Source organism: Anabrus simplex, chromosome 6, assembly GCF_040414725.1.
Source record: "Anabrus simplex isolate iqAnaSimp1 chromosome 6, ASM4041472v1, whole genome shotgun sequence".
Taxonomy (NCBI): domain Eukaryota; kingdom Metazoa; phylum Arthropoda; class Insecta; order Orthoptera; family Tettigoniidae; genus Anabrus; species Anabrus simplex.
In genome coordinates this window covers 201694459-201716771 of record NC_090270.1, presented here as the reverse complement: position 1 = coordinate 201716771, position 22313 = coordinate 201694459, and the positions used below count along the sequence as shown (strand labels likewise).

The following is a 22313-nucleotide window of genomic DNA, read 5'->3' as shown; positions in this document are numbered from 1 at the left end:
GCCCGGGAAATTGTTTGCAATGTTAGGGAGTATTTCGAGAAGGAGAAAGATAACGGCGCGCCTCTCTTGCCTGTTGCGAAAGCAGTTCAGAGAACAGCTTATGCGACCAAACTTAACAGAAGCACAGTTATAAGCATAGGGAAGGAGAAGTACTCTGCCGAGGACCAGACTCTGCCATCCAAACTTGAAACTCCAAGGAAGCAGAGGAATAAGCCTGAATCGGTAATGGAATTAGACTCTTTTCAACAAGATGCGATTCGTCGGCATATTTACACCTATTACCGCAAAAGAATATCCTACTCTTGAGAAACTGTGTTGTTCTCTTGAAAACAGTGAACTTTTCAGTGGGAGCAAATCTTCTCTTAGAAAAGTAGTTAAAAATCTGGGTTTTAGGTACAAGAAGTTTAATGGGCGAAGAGTGTTGATGGAGAGAAGCAGTATCGTGATGTGGCATGCAGATTTCTGAGAGAGATTATTGACAAGAATTTTGATTCTATTGTATGGTTGGACGAAACTTGGGTTAATGCATCTCATTCCCAGAAATGGAATGGAAATGAAATGGCGTATGGCTTTTAGTGCCGGGGGTGTCTGAGGACATGTTCAGCTCGCCATCTTTTGATTTGATGTCCGTAGGTGACCTGCATGTCATGATGAGGATGAAATGATGGTGGAGATGACACATACACCCAGACCCTGTGCCAGCGAAATTAACCGATGATGGCTAAAATTCCCGACCCTGCCAGGAATCGAACCCGGGAACCCTGTGACAAAAGGCCAGCATGCTAACCATTTAGCCATGGAGAATGAGCAAAGGCTGGACAATGATTCAGTAGAAGACACTATGCCAGAACCTGTTGGGAAGGGGGGCAGAGTCATAGTGATTCACGCCGGTACTTTGCAAGGTTTTGTGCCAAATTGCTTGTGTGTGTTCTGATCTAAGAAAACTGGAGATTACCTCCAGGAAATTAAGAGTGGCACATTCCAGAAATGGTTTGAAGAAAGCCTGCTGAGCAACTTCCTTGAAAATAGGATTATAATCATAGACAATGCCCCCTACCACTCCATCATTCTTGACAAAGCACCAACAATGGCAGCTAGAAAGAATAAGTTAAGTGGTTGAAGGAGCACAATATTTCGGTTCGTGATGACATGAGGAAGTGGGATCTTGTGCATCTTGTGAAACAAAACAAGCCTCAGAGCCCATTTAATGCGGTGGATGAAATAGCCAGGAGGCGTCGGCATAAAGTAGTTTGCCTTCCACCATACCATTGCCATTTTAATGCCATAGAACTGATTTGGGTCAAAGTAAAGGATTATGTGCCTGAGAATAACCGATTCTTCACAGTTTTGGAAGTTGAAAGACTTATTTTCGAAGCCGTAGAGTGTATATGTGCGGAGGACTAGAGCAACGTTGTGAGACACACAAAATCTGAGATGATTAAAACTTGGGGGAAAGAAAGTCTCACAGACGATTATGTTGAAGACCTTATTATCTCTTTAGGGTCAGGCGAGAGTGAAACCTCAACAGGCGATGACAATGCCAATAGTGACTCAGAAATGAGTGGTGTATTCCCTTTGTAGGATTAATTCCTTCTTTAGGGGAAACTGGATCTAACAGCAATGCAAGCTCTTCTAGATGGTGAGTAGAAATTTTATTTTATTTTCTCATGTTTTATCTGTTCGAGCATTGACATAGGCCTATTTTTATCTTGTAGCCTTAAATGTGTTGTGTATTATTGTTCATCTTATGTACATTATGTATGTTGCTACAAAGAATAATTGATTATGGACTTGCATTCCAGTATATACATTTCCGTTCGTGTTATGTATCGTAAATCAGCTGTTTGTATTCATAGCAATTTGGCACCACCGCCTGACGTCCGGTTAACCGTCAAGTCGAAAGTCATACAAACGGAACTATAGATCTTATTGTGATGATGGAATAGGAAAAGCCTAGGAGTGGGAAGGAAGCGGCTGTGGCCTTAAGGTACAGCCTTCCCTGGTGTAAAAATGAGAAACCAAAGAAAACCATCTTCAGGGCTGCCGACAGTGGGGTTTAAACCCTATCTCCCGGATAAAAGCTCACAGCTGCGCGCCACTAACTACATGGCCAACTCGCCTGGTGTTCACTTAATGATGGAAGGAAATATCTTTGATATAATACAGGTTTATGCTCCTCAAATTGGTTGTGAAATAGATGAAAAGGAAGAGTTTATCACTAAACTGGAGGATGTTGTAACATCTAACAGGACTGTGATTATAAGAGACTTTAATGACAGAGTTGGGAATGATAGACGAGGATATGAAACAGTTATAGTAAGCCACAGAGAATCACAGAAATGATGAAGGGGAGATATTTTTAGACATGTGAGAAATAAATGGATCATCCGTAATGGATGGTATAAGAAAAGAGAGTCACAAGTTTACCAGATACAGTTGGAACTTGCAACAGAAATCCATAATTGATTATATAATAATAACGGAAGAAATGAGACGATGCTTGACAGATATATGAAAGTGATAACAAGCATTAATCTTGACGGTGACCACAGACTATTGGTGGAGGCATTAATAAAATTCAGAAAGGGTAAATATGCAAGGAAAAAAGACAGGGAGAATCAACGCTGGAAACTAAAAGATAGAGAAATCCAAGAGATATATAGGAAAAAGATTAAAACTCTACTACCTAAATATGAGAGAAAGAATGTTGAGGAAGAATGGAATGAGAGAATTGCAGAAGTTGTCACGAAGATTGATGTGTGGAGGGAATGGTTCAGAAACAGAACGGAACATAATAGAGACAAACAGAAACGACTAAGCAGAGCAGGAAGGAAAATGATACCATTGGCTAAAAAGATGTCCTGGAAAACATTCACAAACGAGATAGAAGAGAATTATAAAAACGACAAGAAAATATTACACTGCGTATTAGGTAACAGAAGGAAGCAAAAAGAAAATACAGTACATCAAAAGTAATCAACAAAGATGGAAAACCCGTGTGGGAAGAAAAAAGTTTTGAAAGTAAGAAAGAATACTTCCAAAATCTATATGAAGGACAAAATGAAACAAATGAACCGAAGGAAATAGATGAAGATAAAAGAAATATCACCATTAGAGTGGGTTACGATCAGATGAAATAGGAAGAGAAGATCTACAAATTTTGGATGTAGAAAAAGCTGTATTAGAAATGAAAAATGGCAAAGCTCCTGGAATAGATGAGATCAGGGTGGAAATGATTAAAGCTGCGGGACCTATTGGAATGCAGGGGCTCTATAGAATAATGAAAATAGTATGGACTGTTGAAGAGGTTCCTGATGGTTGGACAAGGACAATTATTGTACCTATTTTTAAAAAAGGTAATAAGGCACTTTGTGAGAACTATAGAGGAATAGCATTACTGTGTCATTGCATGAAGATTTATGAAAAGTAATTTTACAAAAAATCAAGAACAAGATAGATTTACAATTAAGAGAAGAACAATAAGGATTTAGACCTGGAAGATCAACTATTGATGCTATATTTACAGCTAGACAAGTAGTAGAAAAGAAATGGGAATTTGAGAAAGACATCGCAAGTTGCATTCATAGATATACAAAAGGCTTATGGCATAGAAGAGAAGAGGTAGGCAAGGTCTGAATTGAATGGAATTGTCAAGAGAAATGTAATTCAGAATTAGAAACATGTATAATAAATGTCTGAATTGTGTTATAATAGATGGCAAAAAATCAGAATGGTTTACAGACAGACAGACTTTCACCAGTGCTCGTTAATAAAGTAATGGACAACATTATGAGGAAAGGGTCAACAGCAAATGATATGAAAGTCAGAGCATATGCAGATGATGTGACATTATGGGAAGAAATGAACAAAAACTGGGATAACAACCAAATACCTGGCACAGGACAATTGAAGAAGCAGGCATGGACATAAGTTTAACGAAAAGTGAGGTAATGACAATCATTAGAGAAAAAAAAAAAAAGAAAGAAAAAAAAATTAAGGATGTTAGATGTAATGGAAAAATTCTCAAAGAAGTAGATGCTTTTAAATACCTAGGAAGTAAGCTAACTGGGAAAGGAAACACCAAGGAAGAAATTTCAGAGAGGATAGGAAATTGCTCAAAATTGTATTACTATGTTACAGACATACTTAGAAATTGGAAATTACCTTCCAAAGCAAAAATCATCATATATAAATCATTATTTGCCAATATTCACCTATGGATCAGAATGTCGGACTGGGACAAAACAAGATCCCAGAAGATTACAAACGACAGATGCGCTTTCTGAGAGGAATCTTGGGTAAAACGAAGAGGAACAAGATAAGAAATGAAACAATATGAAACACGCCACAGATCAACCCCCTAAAAGAAACTATGGAGAGAAATAGGCTGAAATGGTTCGGCCACGTCAAAAGAATGGGACAAGAAAGATTACCAAGAGGAGCTCTGGAATGGACAGAATCTGGAAGAAGACCAATTGGAAGACCACAAACAAGATGGAGGGATCAGGTGGAGGATGTAAATTGGAGAGGACTACAATGGGAGACAGTAATGAACAATAGACTGTGGAAAGAAGAGAAGATTGGAAGAGGCTCTGAACGACCTGCATAAGCATAAAAGTATCAGGAAGAAGTAGAAAGAGGGATGTTTAGCGCTCTGTAAATGAAACTATACAAAGCGGCTTTTTCCTGACTGCCTGGGTATTGAGAATCTTGTCTTATTATGTTATAAGTTTGCATAGGTTTTGTAACTCTTCTTAAATTTGTCCTTAAAAACTACTTTTCCTTCAACAACATTATTTATAAACAGGGTGGCCTTCCAATGGGATCTCCTGCTTTGGGCATTTTAGCTGATATTTATCTTGACAATCAGGAGTATACAGGATTTTTTGCAACAGTTGTAATTCTTCTCACGTCGGACAGACCGGGAGGAATTTTAATATGCGGTACTCGGAACACGTCAATGCCCTGAAGTACAATAAATTTTCAGCTGAAGGACAGCTTATGCATGACTATGATCACAAATTCACAGACATAAAATAAGATATGGAAATTCTCAAATTCATCAACAAAGGACCCCTCCTTAACATTACTGAAAGCTGCTTCATACATATAGATCAATATTTTAACCTGAATCATAATCTTAATGACATTTCAGAAAAGCCAAATATTCTATTTGACCTTCTAATTCCCATTTTCAGAAACGTCAAACCAACCAACAAGTCATAATTCAGTTTTTCATAATATTCACAGCACCTTTCCTCAGCAGCCATCTCTTTTCCCCCACATCCTTCGGCCCCGCCTTAATTCCCCCTTCCTCTCCACCCCCTCTCCTTTCCATGACCTCTCCCCTTGCCCCGCCCCTTCCTTTTCCTTTGAATCTCACAACCGTTAGTATGAGGCATACAACAACACACCACGCACTACATGCCACAACGAGAGGTAAGTCTCATATAACCTATGCCATTTGACTAACACACACTCTTGCTCCTAATTTTATCTACCATTTATTCAGGTTAACTTCATGGATACCGCAATGAATAGCAAATTTATACCAGCCACAAATTAAGAATGTGTCAGTTTTAACCATATCTACATGTATACACAATTATAAAGATGGGAATCCTCCACCTAAACAATACTTTGATATATAGCTTTTAAAATATATCTATGTCACATTAGTATACAGGACCAGTTTCAATCCCTATTCAGGTCATCTTCAACTGATTATAGAACCTAATATTAACATAATGTACAATTCAAAGCATCACTAAATCCAATAATGATTATCATGTATATACAAATAATAATATTGTAGTGTTAAAATGTGTTTAGGTGTTTTTCTCTTAGTGTAAAATGTTCACCATTGTTCGCATGACTTGCAATGTGCATCCCTAAAACTCCACTTGATCTATTGGATATCTATTGGATATATAATACAATTTAATATAATTGGAGTATATATTAATGTTTACAGGATCTTGTGTGATACATTCTTTAGAGATGCAGAACAGCTGACATGTCAACATATTTTTGCACCTACAAGTATTTGCAGGCTTGATCATTAAACTATTCACCGAGTTTCATTAGCATTTAGAAGCACAGTGCTGGACATTACGTATGTTGTGCTGCTCTTCAAGAACTTGCATCTTACTTCATTTAAGTGACTTATCTTCGACTTCTATATAATTTTAGAACTTACAAATTTATTAATTTGTATTATAACTTCACGCCTAGCGGTATTTGCAGGCTTGTTCACTAAATTATTCACCAATTCTCATAAACATTTTGAAGCACAGTGCCGGACATTACGTATGTTATGCTGCTCGTCAGGAATTTGCACCTTGCTTCATTTAAATGACTGATCTTCGACTTCTTCTGGATTTTAGGATCTAACGTCACACAGTGCTAATCCCTGTAGTGTTATAGTGCTTCTTGAACTGCTTTTAGTGAAAGACTTATCCTTTACTTATTATTTTCCTATGCAATGTTTTATATTTTTATTTAATCAGCTGATGATGACCCAGAATAGTGGTTGAAACCGGTCCCGCTTTTAATCAAATAAGAATATAAAGTTTACATTTGTTATTTTCCTTGTATCGAATAGGTTGAAACACTTTATTTCTTGTTTCAACTTAATTGTGATTCAGTTCAATACAGAACATTATTTATCTTTAAATGTTAAAGAAAAGTTTTATTAACAGTTTAATGAAAGAAAATGAGGAAGTTAGCTCATATCAAGACTACAAGTGATCATAATTAGAGCTGATATGTACATAAAGACAATATCATTATATTTATTTGGAATTTTGAAGAATAAAATAAGTCAATAATATGATTTTCTCTTTCCTAAGCTTAATATTGAGTTAATAAAATAGTTGGTTATTCATGTAAAGTGAAATTTATAGCTAACATACCCTGAGATCGTCTGAGTAGTTGGAGAATTTTATTTACGCCGTTACTGGATGCAATAAGGGCGCACTACCAACTCTATATTAAAAAGTTTTACCTGCCACAAAGTATTATTATACTACAACGTAGTGTTAGCAATAACAGCGACTTGCTCCTTGAAGAAAAAAAAGAATATAACGCAACAAAAATGTCTCATCAGTGGACATAATTCTACACAAACTTAAAAATCACTATGCTTTTTTTTAATGTGGTCTCTCCACTATCAGTGTAGAACATAAAACCTTTTTAATTAATTTTACATCTTTTAATGTTTTGTTTATGTCAATTTTTGTAATGTACGCTTTCCTTGGCTGAAGATGATCCGCAAAATTGGAACAAAACATGTACTATTATAATTAGACGATAAGCCATTAAGCTAAATTTATGTAAAATTCATAGATTAGCTAATAGATTAAGTGCTGAAAAGTGGAATCTTCTTTTACAACAAAGTTGACTCACACGCCTAATCGAACCCGAGACTTCATCGCTTCGTTTGGTTGGGAAAAAATTGATCATCCTCCTTACAGTCCTGACCTAGCACCTACCACTTGTTCCTGCACTTGAAAAAGAATCTAGAAGGTCAGCGGAACCGATGATGACCTAAAAACGACCATGCTGCGGTGGCCGGCCTAACAGGCAGCAGATTTCTATGGGAATCGAATTCAGAAGCTGGTTTCATGATATGACAAGTGCCTTAATATGCTTGGAACTTATGTTGAGAAGTAGTTTAAGGTGCAGGCTTACACACAACAAAAAAAAGTTTATGAAAAATTGCATTACTTTTTTCTATATTAGAACGGTACTCACTTAAAAAACTTACCTTGGGTACAGCCTATTTAAGCTATAAAGCGATGTTCATTACTGATAAAAATGAAATAAAGTTATATAAAGGTCATTTTTCTCACATTTCTCAGCCTTCATCTGGAATTTAGCTGCATCTATAAATGATAACTTCAGTCTAACAACTATTTTAATGACACTGGGGTATCTATCAAAGAACAACCTAATTCCCTGCAATGTTAATGTTTTGTTTTATCTTTAGCAGAACAAGTGCTTATTATTTTATAGTTGCAATACCTGCATTAGGTTGTTTTATTTCCATTTAGAGACATAATGTTATCTATCAGATGATTTATTATAAACTGAAATCTTCGCTGTCAATTTAACCATCTTGTTATTTATGGAGTTAGGTTGTTCTTCCAGAGACCTCCTCAATTCATGTTAATAAGAGAGAATATGTGTGTATGAGATACTTACTGCTGGCTCTCCTTGGATAGTCCTTACTACCATTACTAAGCTGCTGATCATTAAGACTCACACGCCCCATATCTCGAGTTATATTATCTGTTGTTCGGTTGATGACGTGGTTATTTACCTGCACCTGTCACAAACAGGAAAAGAAAAACACTTTACAAAAATCAGAATTTACCATACACAATAAAGAAACTTCACAAGAAATACCGTTACTTTTTTGTATGTATAATTACTTGCAATTCAAACTGATGATGAAAAAGAGGAGAATTAAGGCTTTTAAAATACAATATCAGTTTGATGTTTGAAACAGTCATTTCATTGGTGTGCTGTTTTGGACTGCAATAAAGTTACATAAAATATTGCCTTTTCTTTTACTAATGGAACACCAAGACCAAGAAAAGCACGTTATATTCAAGTCCAGGAGAAATAAATGTTAAACTAAATAAAAACACAATCCGTTATTGATTAAAAAAAGGTGTTATTCCCTCCTTACATATGCAATCAGGCCTGGAGGATACCTTTGTGTATGGTATGCAGAAGAAAGAAATAAAATATCTAAGTGAGAAACAAAATAAAAACTTAGTCCTCAGGTAGCTTACTATGATGCAAACTTTATCAAAAAAAGCATTTTACAATATGGCATTACCATAATTTATTGTACAATTACCGGGTTGGCCATGCAGATAGAGGCACACAGCTGTGAGTTTGCATATGGGAGATAGTGGGTTCAAACTTCACTGTCGGCAGCCCTGCAGATGGCTTTCTGTGGTTTCCCATTTTCACGCAAGGCAAATGCTGGGGCTGTACCTTAATTAAGGCCATGGCTGCTTCCTTCCCAGTCCTAGCCCGTTTCCTATCCCATCGTCGCCATAAGACCTATCTGTGCCGTAAGCAGAAAATGCGTTTATCACTGGTCCAAACTCTTTCGGGGTGGACTGGAAACTCCAGACTCATCCAACCTGGTATTTTTATCTATGCAAGTTCTGATGATTCTTCTTTCAGTTTTGAGGAGCTGATCAGTTTTTTCGTTTTTCATTTTGAACAGGGTTTCACACGTATAAGTGGATTCCAGGAGATTTACGGTTTTATAGTGTTAGATCTCAGTGCCTTTCGACAGACATTTTTTATTGTATGTTGACCAGGTTGAAATTTGGCTTTTTCTATTCTATTTATTCATGTTTCTCGTTTGTGTGTGATGATTTCTCCAAGATAATTAAATTGTAGAACGATGTTAATTTTTTGATCATTTATGAAGATTTTATTCATGCTCCCGATCTAGAAAGCCAAGAATAATGGCCGAGAGGATCTGTCGAGCTGACTACATGACACCTCGTAATCTGCAGGCCTCCGGGCTGAGCAGCAGTTACTTGGTAGGCCATGGCCCTTCGGGGCTGCTGTGCCATGGGGTTTGGTTTGGTTTATTCATACTCAGGGGTTTCATGGGCATGATCTCAATTTTCTCAAAGGATCTTTGTAATCCTACTTTTAAGGCAATTTTTTTTGAGATAGGTGACCTGGGCATGAATGTCTTCCAAGACCCTTTTCTTCTTCTTCTTTCCGATCATTTAGTCCCGCATTGGTGCAGGGTCCGCTTTTAACACTTTTAACACTATGCCCGTACGGGATACGGGCGCGCTGCGTTCCTGCTTCTGGACGGCGCCCGTATGTGATACAGGCGTGATTTTCTCTTGTGTTTATATCCAGCTGCACGTATCACGTACGGTTTCCATCCCTTGGTTGGAGGTAATAGTTCATCTAGTGACCACTAGAATGCAGCAGCTATTGGGAATTTTGAACTGAAACGATAAACAGGGCATTTTCTCCTTGCCGTGACCTCTACCAAAGCACTTGGTGTGCCGTGTGCAGCGTGCGGCAAATCTGTCACGCTGTCAGCTGTGTTACTGTGTAAACATGTATTCACGCCGGCTCAATGATAGTGATATTTTGGATATTTTATCGGGAGAAGCGGGTTCAGAGATGGATGAAAGTGATGACGACCCTGTTTACGAACCGGATAACGTATCAAGCGATAGTTCAGGTAAGATTTTTATTTATTACGTCACTTTGGAACGTAAGTGTTTAGCTGTATTATTTTACTCCAAATACAAACGATAGAAATACTTCACCTACAGAAATTTGGGTTTATTTTTTTCGTTTAGACAAAAAGACGCAGGCTGATGATTCACCTGTGCTGGGAATATCTGCTAGAACATCTGAACCTGATGATGAATTTTCAGAAACAGATGACCAACCACAACTACCTGTCTTCCAGTCGGCATCTGGTTCTACTCAGTTTTGCGCGGGGAGTGACGAAATGAATTGTTTCAGTAATTTTTTTAGTGATGATGTGATAAAAAATATAAAAACAGAAACTAACAGATATGCAGGTACGACAACTGCGGCAATGAAACGTCAGGGCAAACTGAAGGAAAATTCCATGTGGCACTGGTGGTCTGCAGTAAAACTTCATGAAATTTATTGGTTTTTGCAACAATTTTGCATATGTGTGTGGTGAAGCTACCCAAACTTAGTGATTATTGGTCTACTGATCCCTTTTATCAGACAGGATTTGCCAGTCGATTGTTGAGTCGTGATAGATTTTCCGGAATTTTATTTATGTTGACTGTTTATAGTCCAATGTTTTCAGGACTACCATACGAAAACAAACTATTCCTAAATAGGTAAATATTTTATTCCACTGCATTTGTGTTTATTTGTGGCCTAAGTAGTCGCATTAAATGATTATTTTTTTATTGTTTGAGCAAGCTTATTGGTATAACCTCAATGTAAAAAATTTTTTCCATACTTTTTTTCATGTTTTTCATAAGACTAGTATAATTAAATTACTTCAGATATTCACTTGTTGATTAACATCTTCATTTTAGATGGTTGACACCTTCATACGGTAAAAAAAATCAGGCATGTAATATGTTTCACTGTTCCATAATAACGTGTTTAAAATGAGTAAAAAGACCCAGTTCAAAGACAGGATCCATGTTAAAATATGGTAGGGTTGAAAGTGTTAAACATGCTATCCTCCACTTTCTGTGGCGAAGGGCATCAGCTTTAGTGATTATTATTATCATCAGAATTAATTATAATTCATAGATTAAAAATTCCATGAACGTTTGTTGCTCCTTTTATCAAGCTTGAGCCGGCCTGAGCCTACAAGCATTTGTTAATTTTAACTCGAGCCCGTGCAGACTTCTAACTGTACAAGAAGATTAAATAAATTAATGCTGCAAAGACACCAGTTTGTGATGAAATTTTTATAATTTTGTCATTTAAAAAAGTTAATTCTGTATATTTTTTGCTATTTTCGTTTTATTTTGTCAATTATTTCACTAAATTTTATATCCACTTTTCAGCAATAAAGCTAAACCACAAGATAGTTGACAGCATATGTTCAGTAAAAACATATTTTATGTTACATAAGTACAAGGAACATGATAGTTATGTTTCTGCTAAAAACACGTTACATATATCAAAGCATGAATGTTTGAAAAAAATTCCATTACTGTATTTTAAACATACATAATTTACATATTAGTCTAAAAAATACAGAGGTTACTGAGAGTTAGCTGTTCTCTCGCCAGACATTATATTACAATGCATTGAAGATGACCTCTCACTATCAACATTACTAACTGGCGTCCATAAAGCCTGCACTGCAGCTTCCACAAAATGCTCAAATTCTGAAAACAGAATCGCAGTCACAACTACATCAACTACCAACTAGATTCCTGAACACTGTGTATGGTTCAAAATATTCTGATAATGAAATTTCTCGTACGGTGAGAATTTGCTTTATTAGATGAGACGCTTTATTTTTAAAATCAAATTTCATTATGCTTGTTTGATCAAAGAGTGATTCCACATAATTTCAGTTATTTTGCAATTTTATCTAATGGCAAATACTGTAGTTTCACATTTTGGGCCAAATTTCTAAATTTAGCAAAATTTTTGCGATTTCACACACTGCGAAAAACAGGTGCATCTAACAATTAGACATGATAAAAACAGAGGGTTATTTACAACTTGCATCTATGAAAATGCTCTGGAACACCACAATAATTTATAATAAGAGTAATAACAATAAAACATTAAAAATACAAACAATTTAATTTTATTGCTTTCAAAGATCTTTACACCTTGCCGAAAGTCTGTTACTTTTCTGTTTTTTGTTATTTTTTTAATGCAAAAGGGTTATCTTTCATATGAATATTGGAATGGAGTCTGTTAACAAACTATCTTCTTCCTCTTTTAAATAATTCAACAAACCCTCAAGATAATTAAGAAGGGCTGCTCCATACAAAACCTTTTTCTTTGCAGTTCCATTCTCTCCTTCAATATCGCTGTCACTTCCCTCTCCACTGTCGATAAGTGCACAATTTTGCCATCAAGCATTTGTTTTATGTTGTTCACATCTATTTGTTCACCCTTCGGAATTTGTTGTGCCATTTCAGCTACCTTGGCTCCATTAGATAATTTTTTGCGAATCCATGGATGGCATTGAGATAATTATTTTCACTAAATGATGGAATTACTTTCCTCCGTGATCTTCAGTGTTATCGGTTTCAGAGTTTTACATACTGCAGCAGCATCGTAAATGGAATACAGAACTGTGAACTACTTGCTAAAACCAATCACCAACAAACAAATCACTTCTTTCATCAAATATTTTTTTCAATAAATTTGACCTCCAATTGCATTTCAGACAGAAAATGACGCCTTAGTCCATTGGCTGGACCAATCACATAATATTCGGCAGTAGATATTTAACAACATTCCTACCATTATCTGATGTAAATACACTCTCAGTTCAGTGTGAGTGTGTATTACCTAATTACAGAATTGCAGTTTTAACAAAAGTTTGGATTTTAAACGAGTACTGATGTGCGGCAAGAAATTTGTGTCGAACTATCCTTTAAAAGTGGTTCTAATCCTTTTATGCCATTTTCTGATAAAAAGTTTGTTGCTGTTGTCCCTTTAAATGATCAGGATTTCTTTGTTTTGCTAATCATTCTAAGTTTCAATCTGTGTGCTCCTGGTGCATTTCCACAATACACAACAGTTATTCTCTCTTTGCTAGTCATGTCCAGGGGTATGATGTTTGCTCTTGAAAGCCAAAGTTCTGTCAGCTTTGTAAACATGCTCCAGTAACAAGCCTTCTGTTTCAATAAACACTTCAAATTCAGTGAAACATTCATCAGCTGCAGCCCCATCTCAGGATAACTTCTCTCCTTGTACCTCACTCTGAATGGGGATCATTGTAAGTACCTAGGTGTTAATATAAGGAAAGATCTTCGTTGGGGTAATTAATAAATGGGATTGTAGATAAAGGGTACAGATCTCTGTACATGGTTATGAGGGTATTTAGGGGTTGTAGTAATGCTGCAAAGCAGAGGGCATATACTGTAAGTCTCTGGTAAGACCCCAACTAGAGTATGGTTAAAGTGTATGGGACCCTCACCAGGATTACTTTGATTCAAGAAGTGGAAAAAATACACAGAAAATTAGCTTTATTTGTTCTGTGCGATTTCCGACAAAAGAGTAGCGTTACAAAAATGTTGCGAAGTTTGGGCTGCGAAGACTTGGGAGAAAGGAGACAAGCTGCTGGACTAAGTGGTATGTGAAGAATTTGAAGGCCTTTGAGAGTCCACCTACTCAATAGAAAATACACTTTATTTATTTGTTTACTAAGTCACATTAACACACGGAACATGTTTCATCCTGAAGTGCAGAACATCTCCAGCCATAGCTTGGCTAGAGATAAAAATCAACATATATAAGAAAGAAAAAGATGCAATTGCTACAATAAAATAATTTTGTCCACTAAAAAACAGTTCAGTTTTGAAATTTGTCTATTTTCCACTTAAGAAAGTTCTTCCAAAACTTATTGCATAGCACTTATTGCATTAAAAATTCTTCATGCTAAAATCCAGGCAAAGCTTTAACTATATGCGAGAGAGGGGACCTCTCAAAGGCAAGGCTTGAAAAAATGGTTAGTAAAAAGATCTCAAACGCAGCGAGATCTTGTGTCGTATAGAATTATGTAACATGCAATGTAAGGGGTATGTTCCGAGCTGTCAGTACAGCGATGGCGTGGAATGACATTGGTAGACAAATGAACTTGAGTGGTATCTTTAAAAGTAGTAAAGATCACAATATGAAGATAAAGTTGGAATTCAAAGGATAAATTGGGGCAAATATTCATTTATAGGAAGGGGAGCTAGGGATTTGAATAACCAAGGGAGATGTTCAATAAATTTCCATTTCTTTGCAATCATTTAAGAAAAGGCTAGGAAAACAACAGACAGGGAATCTGGCACCTGTGCGACTGCCCTAAATGCAGATCAGTAGTGACTGATTGACTGAGCGGCTGACCGATAGTGTAATGCCTCTTCAGCGATGACTAGGCCATTTACGAACTCTGATGGCGAAGCTGTTGATGATCCAACTAGACTAAGGGCTGGGTACTCAATATAACATACCTTCGTTGCTGGGACAAAACCTCCTATGTGATAATATTTTTGGAGATATTCTGACCCACAGCGCATACATTATGAAGAGCGAGAATGCCTCGACAATATTCACACAATATTGCACCTTAGATGACAGAACCTTACTACCCAAAGTTCCAAGAAAAAATATTTCACATAGGAGGTTTTGTCCCGGCAGCGACGATACGCTAGTGTCCAAAAGTTAAACATAATCACTAAACGAGACCATACCGCCTGATAGAAATGACAGATGGATTGCTAAACAAACGGAAGCTGAATCACACACCATATGTCACACTTGCCCAGAAAAACAGTGTGAGAAAGATTCTCATAGCTTTGACAACAACTAACAAAACTTGGCAATGTCTTCCACAACAAAATATGCTGTTAATAGGGTGTATGGTTACCCTAACGGCCACACATGCTTCGCAGCGGCGTGGCATGCTCTCTATCAGATAGCCCAAGAGCTCTTGTGGCAGTCGATCCCATTCCTCCGAAAGGGTAATGCGAAGGTCTTGGAGGGTCCTTGGTGGAGGTTGACAGGATTCAATTCACCTCCCTAATGCATCCCAGGCATGTTTTATAGGATTCAGATCTGCAGACCTTGCTGGCCAGTCCATGCGATGTATGTCTTCCCCAGCCAGAAATTCATCCACCAGAGCAGCGCGGTGCGGTCAGGCATTATCATCCATTAAGAGGAAGTCCGGACCAACCACACCTCTGAAGAGTCGAAGATGTGGTCTCAGTACCTCATTCCTGTATCTCCAAGCATTAACGGTGTTCCTCGGACCACAAATGAAGAGGTGCAGGTCCTTACGGCCATTCAACATTATACCGCCCCACACCATGATGCCACCACCACCATACTGCTCCCGTTCCACGATGTTCTAGTGGTTGTATTGGCTACCCAGTTCTCTCCAGATTAATGTGCGACAGGAATCGTTCTGCAAACTGAAGCGGGATTCATCTGTGAAGAGCACGTGCCTCCATTCATTCATGGTCCAGTTTCGATGTTAACAGCTCCACAGTAAACAGGCCTGTCTCTGTGCTGGAGTGAGCGGGATGCACAGTGCTTGGACATCGGGCAAACAGCCCTGCTGTTTTGAGCCTCTGGTACACAGTTTGCTGGGAAATGGCAACCCCTGAGATGGCTGCAAGCTCCGCCAACAATTGTCTTACACTATAAATTGAGGATGATTTTATGTCCACCTTTTCAATACAAATACAATGTGACGTCATTAACACATCATGAATTTATTACCTTTCAAAATTCGAATTTATGACGTCATTAACACATCACGAATTTATTACCTTTCAAAATTCAGATTTATTACCTTTCAAAATTCGTGATGTGTTAATGACGTTACATTGTATTTGTATTGAAAAGGTGGACATAACTATCCTCAATTTATAGTGTAAATCTAGATTCAATACGGACCAAAATGAAGTTCTTAACTTTAAACTCTTAACTTTAAACAATTGTCTTGCAGATGCACTCTGATTTCGTCGGGCTGTTAAGGCCAGATATCTGTCCTGCTGTGGGTTGGTTACCCTTGGTCGACCTGGTACTGGCCTACGACTAACATCTCCTGTGTCTCAAAATCGTCTCCAAAGCCTGGAAATGACACTTTGTGGCACATTCAAGGATACGGTGACTTCGGCCCGTGTCTGGCCTGCTTCCAGGCAGCCAAGTATTCTACCCTGCAAAACGGGGTCCAAATGACGTCATCGTGCCATTATGTTGTCATGTTCACCACGAGGCTACACTCCACACACTATAACAGGGCAAACATGACTGAGGGATTATGGAGCGCAGGCATTTTCTTTTATGTTTCAATTGTGACATTTTCAGTAATGATAACTCAGATGCTGCCCTGATTCTGTTACAAAAATTGAAATAACTTTACATTTAACAACTAAGTTCCACACAGATTGTCGGCTTCTCAGGCATTTATTCAGTTGGGCAGCTTGTATGAAACTATTATGAACAGTTAAGGTAAACTTAAAGAGAAATGGTGTACAGTACTCAACATCATGAGGTTTTTTTCTCCCCAGGGTTAATACAAAAACTGGTTAAACCGTACCTGGACAATCAAAAGTTGACTGATCAACACATTGTGTATGGGCCCCGGTAATTCTTGTGAGTACATCCACAGATGACGGGCCATGACAGTTCTCATGTATGTACACATCATCATTATTTCAAGCTTTACAATTACATCCATTGTTGGGTGTGAAAGTTTACTCTCGCAGTCATGAGTAGAAACATTATAGATGCAATCAGTGTAATTTTATAAGATTTTAAGTTCATAATTTCACTGCTATGATGAATGTAACACCGGGGTTTCTTCATGTTCTCACATCTTTGTCAACATGACTCATCATACAGATAAAGTTTGAATGAAGAGGAAATAATTAATTAATTAATTATGCCGTGATAGTTTATCAGATGTCCCTAATAGTGATGTAGAAGTAGCTTGTATGATTCACAGTTTAAACCTTTCAAATTTCATGGGAAAAGCTATTTCCAAACTGTATACAACAAGGTGCATTTACAGTATTAAGATAGTGCACTTGCATAATGCAATGCCGAACATAACCTCACGCAATGAAAGAAAAAGCATGATTAAAATGTATTATTTTATTTATTTCATTAACTATAATTGTAAACACTTGTTTCTTTGTTTTCATCGTAATTATTTTTACGTTCAAACCTAACCTTATATTTAACAGCGTAGGAGTTTTTTAGTTTTTTAGCACATTCCCTCTTTATGACATTTTTTTGGATCCCCACAAAAATGTCCTAACCAGATTTTGTATGCTGTTTTACTACCGTACCTTTCGGTTTACATTTATTGGTGGAAAGGGGAGATAAAATTTAGCGAAATTGACAAAAAAATAAAAGTAGTAAAAAAATATACCGATATAACTTCATAAAAATTACTAAATTAGGCAAACATTTTCACCATGAATAGATGCCTCTATATACACCTAATGGAATACAAATTATAATTCAACTTTAATGGTACAGTGAAATGTCATTGTAACGAACGCCAGTATAACAAAATACTCAGAATAGCGAAATTATTTTTAGACCCCTTTCCCTATTTAACGTATGTTAAAATATCATAACGAATTTCAAACTTTCAGTATAACGAATTAAAATGTAGCCCTTTTCTTCAAAATATAATTGAAATTCATCCTATTTTAATTGCCTGGTATTTCAAACAACATGTCTCTATACAGCTAATACCAGACGGCACACACTATACAACATACAGGCGAAACTATCCGATTACAAATCAGGGGAAAGTAAGCATCTGACGAGTGGGTTGCCTACCCAACAGCACATGAATATTATCTTATTCAGTTTTGGTGTACCGGTACTGAACGTCATTACAGTAAAGCCTTGTTAATTCGAAGTTGTTGGGACGCAAAAATCAGACTTTGAATCAACCGTCAACTCGTAATTTAGAAATGCCAAACCTTGCCACATCATGAAATATTCTAAGACCTGTTACTGCATGCAATTAACCTTGATTCACAGTTTAAACCTTTCAAATTTCATGGGAAAAACTATTTCCAAACTGTATACAACAAGGTGCATTTGCAGTATTAAGATAATGCACTTGGATAATTCACTGCCGAACATAACCTCACGCAATGAAAGAAAAAGCATGATTCAAAGACTAGGAGAAATCTATGCTGGCTCTCGTGTGCAAGTGCTTTATTCATGGGATTACTGTATTGTATGCATTTTATAAAGCCTGTACTTGCACGGAAAGTGCCCGACGCCCTTAAAACGTTGTAGCTTATCGAAGTTTCCTATGACGAGGGGATAAAGTCTCCCGTTTCCGTCCGCATTGCACCACAGTACAATGACCCCAACCCTTGTACGATTTCCCGGCTGGCGCTTCTCTTCTTTAAAATCATTAGTCCGTTTAAACTCAACATGAAAAGAAACAATGCAGTTTCATTGGCCTTGACAATATCGTTGGATGCGTACAAAGTGATTATATGAGCCATGTTTTTTCGCCAACTGTCGTCATCACCAGTGTTCGTGGATTCTGCTTCTCCGTACACTGCCTGCTATGTGCTATTGTGGCGTTCCTTAAAATGCTGAATACCAAAGTATTACGATTTCACTCGAACCTAGCAAATATGAAGCGCAATGTAGAGAGTGAAAGTGCGGAAAGCTACCCTGTAAGTTCCGGAAGACGCATTCTATCATGACACGGATAAATGTTGAATTTAAGTTACTCTGTAAAATACTTTTTAAAATTTTTATTTAAAGGCAGTTTTGAATTAAATTTGTGTTGAATTCAAGTGCAGTGGTTGCTAACTACCTTGAATATTCGTTTGTGTCTGGGAGTGTTCAGAGGAGAAGCAGACTTTAAAAAAAAAAGTCGAGGAGATAATGTACCGGTGAAGGGTAAAATTGAGATGCTGGAAACTTCTTGCATGTACCTGAACTTTATATCATTACTTCATGTAAATATATCCATCCTAATTTTCCTCTCATTTAATAAATACAGCAGTAAGGTTGTGTGTAAATTCATGTTAAAATAACGTAGATTCTTCAACAAGTTCTTAAGAACTGACTTATAACAGCATATCAACATTTCACTATAACAAATTAATTTCAGAGGTCTGCAAAATTTTGTTATACTGGTATTTTACTGTATGTGCTTAAAAATTTTAGCCTATCTTTAAATTATGTTAATAATGATGTCATAAATGTAATTGAGAATTCATTAGTGATACTCTACCACAAATAATATTTCAATGTTTTGTATCCTGTTATTTTAGTTTAAAAATACAAAATTATGTTGTTTCAGGATCCCTGTGGTCACTTATTATCTTGCAGGCTGAATATCTCTTTAATGGTCAGTTTCTGGATTGACAGTTATCTGTACATGCGTTAGTTATCAGTGACTTAACATGGTGATATGTTTAAAATGAGTTTCCGAAACAGCAGTTATCTGCGCAATGACTGGTAACTGCAGCTGGTGTTGTAGTTACCTCTATGTTAGAACTGATTCCAACAAATACTGATATGATGCGCAACTCCATACCATTTTGTACAAGGCCTTATATTAGTTTCGTAAATATTAGTAAGTGATAATGAACTGGTTATAATATATTTAGTCATTCATTGTAGTTTTAACGTGCTTGGGTGAGCTGGAGTCTACAATATTTTGGTCAGTACGTTTACTTCCAAGTATCCCACTTGTATGGTGTCATCTGTCCCAGCTGTTTAGAGGTTACAACCTCCTCGGAGGATGACTCCTCTACTGTAGATGTATCTTCCAATATGGGAAATGAATCGTCAAATAAAATAGAACCCGAATCAAACTGATTTTGATGAGGCTGAAATTGCTCTCTCAGTGTAGCTATAATGTTAAGATTTCTTTTGTCAGGCTTTGAATCATGAGTCCCACAAACAGTTAGTGAACACCCAATCTGAAATTACGCAGTATTTACCATTAATATTTATATCTTCTATATATATATAAAATAAGAGTTTTGTCTGTACATTGCTCAGAATTTGAAAAGAATGGTATTTCTGTATCGGTCACATCCACAGTTACAAGAAAATGCAGTTTTTACTTTTCCGTAATTTCTGTCTGTCTGTCTGTACACGCATCACTAGAAAACGGCTGAAGAGAATTTAATAAAAATCGGTATGTAGAGTCGGGGGGTGAGCCGCTACAATCTAGGCTATAAATTATTTTATTCACGCTGAGTGAAATGGTAGTTTAGGGGAAGGCCTGAAATTCAATTTTTCTCAAATATTGATATTATTAGTGGTCATATCGATACATACTACATAACTAAAGTTATATAGAATTAAATTTCAGATCATTTACGTCTTATGCACTTTTACCGTACCGGCTATGATAACATAGATATTCATGAATTTGGATTTTTGTTGCTAAGTCCATATCAACGCCGAGCCCCGACAAAATGGGTAAACAGAATTTAATGAAAATCGGTATATAGAGCCGGGAATAAGAAACTACAGTTTAAGCTATAAACAATTTTATTCACCCTGGGTGAATTGGTAGTTATGGGGAAGGCACCTAAAATTTAATTTTTAAATACCTATGCTCTTGGTCCTATGGAAAAGTACTACATAACAAAAGTTATAGAGAATATAATTTCCGATCATTTATGTTTTATTCAGTTTTACCGTACCGACTATTATAAGAGTGGTATTTCAGAACCGGAAGACAATTAATAATGTTAAGGCCTACAATATCAAAAGCGCGTAACATAGATCAACAATAACATTACACTGACCGTTGTTTGTTGTAATGTTCTTTGTCTCTTATGCTGACATTCAACTCCGATAGATGGGATTGCTGCTGCATACCGAGTATAACAGCCTAACTGAATATTGGCGGGAAATAGCTGATGAGTTAGATAACTTTCTTCTTTAGCATGCCAATCCTCTGGTTCATACATTTTCTGATACTGCTGGTACGTAACTCACTGGTTCATCATAATATTCGATACCTACTCTGACGCGCTGTTTTGAATGAGGAGTGTTTCCACTTAAGTCAGAGGCTCAGTTAGTAGTAGTAGGAGTAGTAGTATGAACTGGCCTGGAGTTACAATTTAGCCCTATTCCAAATTATAGTACCACAATTCACTAAATAACTCAAAATTCAACCCTGAAAAGAACCGTTTCTTAGGAAAAGCTTCTTCCTCTTCACTTTCATTAAATCTACATTAATTTTATTCCAAATTCGCTGCGAAGATGTGGTTTCTTCTCTGGCTTGGAGGAACAATTGCCTCCACGTCAGATAGTTCTTTCCTCCGCCAGTGTAGTGAATTGAGATTTTCCGACTCATCGGGTACTCCCAGGAAACAGATAAGTAAACGGGCATAGTTTTTGCCCTGGGACTATCCACTATTTGACTCCCCCCCACCCCCACCAAAAAAAGGAAGAAGATTGTTCACGGATTACGGATGTCTGCGTCTTGGTTATTCCAGCTCTGTAGCATTAGACTGTTAGTTCGGCAGCATAGTACTGTTAGTTAAAAGTGAGAAAATGTGTGGTTTTTCATTTGATCGAGTATTTCATATGAAGGCATTGCTTTTAATCACGCCAGATGTCACTGTAATGACCCATGTTCATTTCAGTTGGGAAAACCAGTAAGAGTCTTTCTGAGAATCTATAAAGGCAGGCGGAGAGTGAGTGTCTGCCATTATAATGAAAACTCCCCAACCTGATTGTGACCGACGGTAGGCAAGCTGGCCTACCGTTACAATGAAAATTACCCAACCCAGTCTTCATATGAGAAAATACATTGGTGACTTGTCCGTCGCGCTTCTAGGGCAACGTTAAGAGCTATGCAACTTAATACAATCTTGCTCATAACGTTTACACTACCAAACACAGAATTCTGTACAAAATTTAGAATTCCGAAGCGAAGCATGGGTACATCAGCTAGTTTGTACTAAATAATAAATATCTTAGGTACTGGTATGCATTTAATATTAGCCTGCTGAATAATAAATATCGATTTTTCATTGCTTTAAAAAAATGTTATTACATCCTTTAACTAGTGAGGTGAGTTCTCAGACTCCCAATAAACATAA

At 37.0% G+C, this 22313-nt stretch overlaps 1 protein-coding gene across 2 annotated transcripts in view; it reads right to left on the bottom strand.

Annotated features, from left to right (window-relative positions):
* The window catches only part of btz (barentsz), a 157385-nt gene that overhangs the window by 40421 nt on the left and 94651 nt on the right, over positions 1 to 22313 (bottom strand). The window contains exon 7 of one of the 2 annotated variants that reach the window (XM_067150141.2): positions 8206 to 8329. In XM_067150141.2, the coding sequence (XP_067006242.2) occupies positions 8206 to 8329 (124 nt within the window). The remainder of the gene's footprint in view (positions 1 to 8205; positions 8330 to 22313) is intronic. The other variant, XM_067150142.2, reaches the window with a different exon arrangement.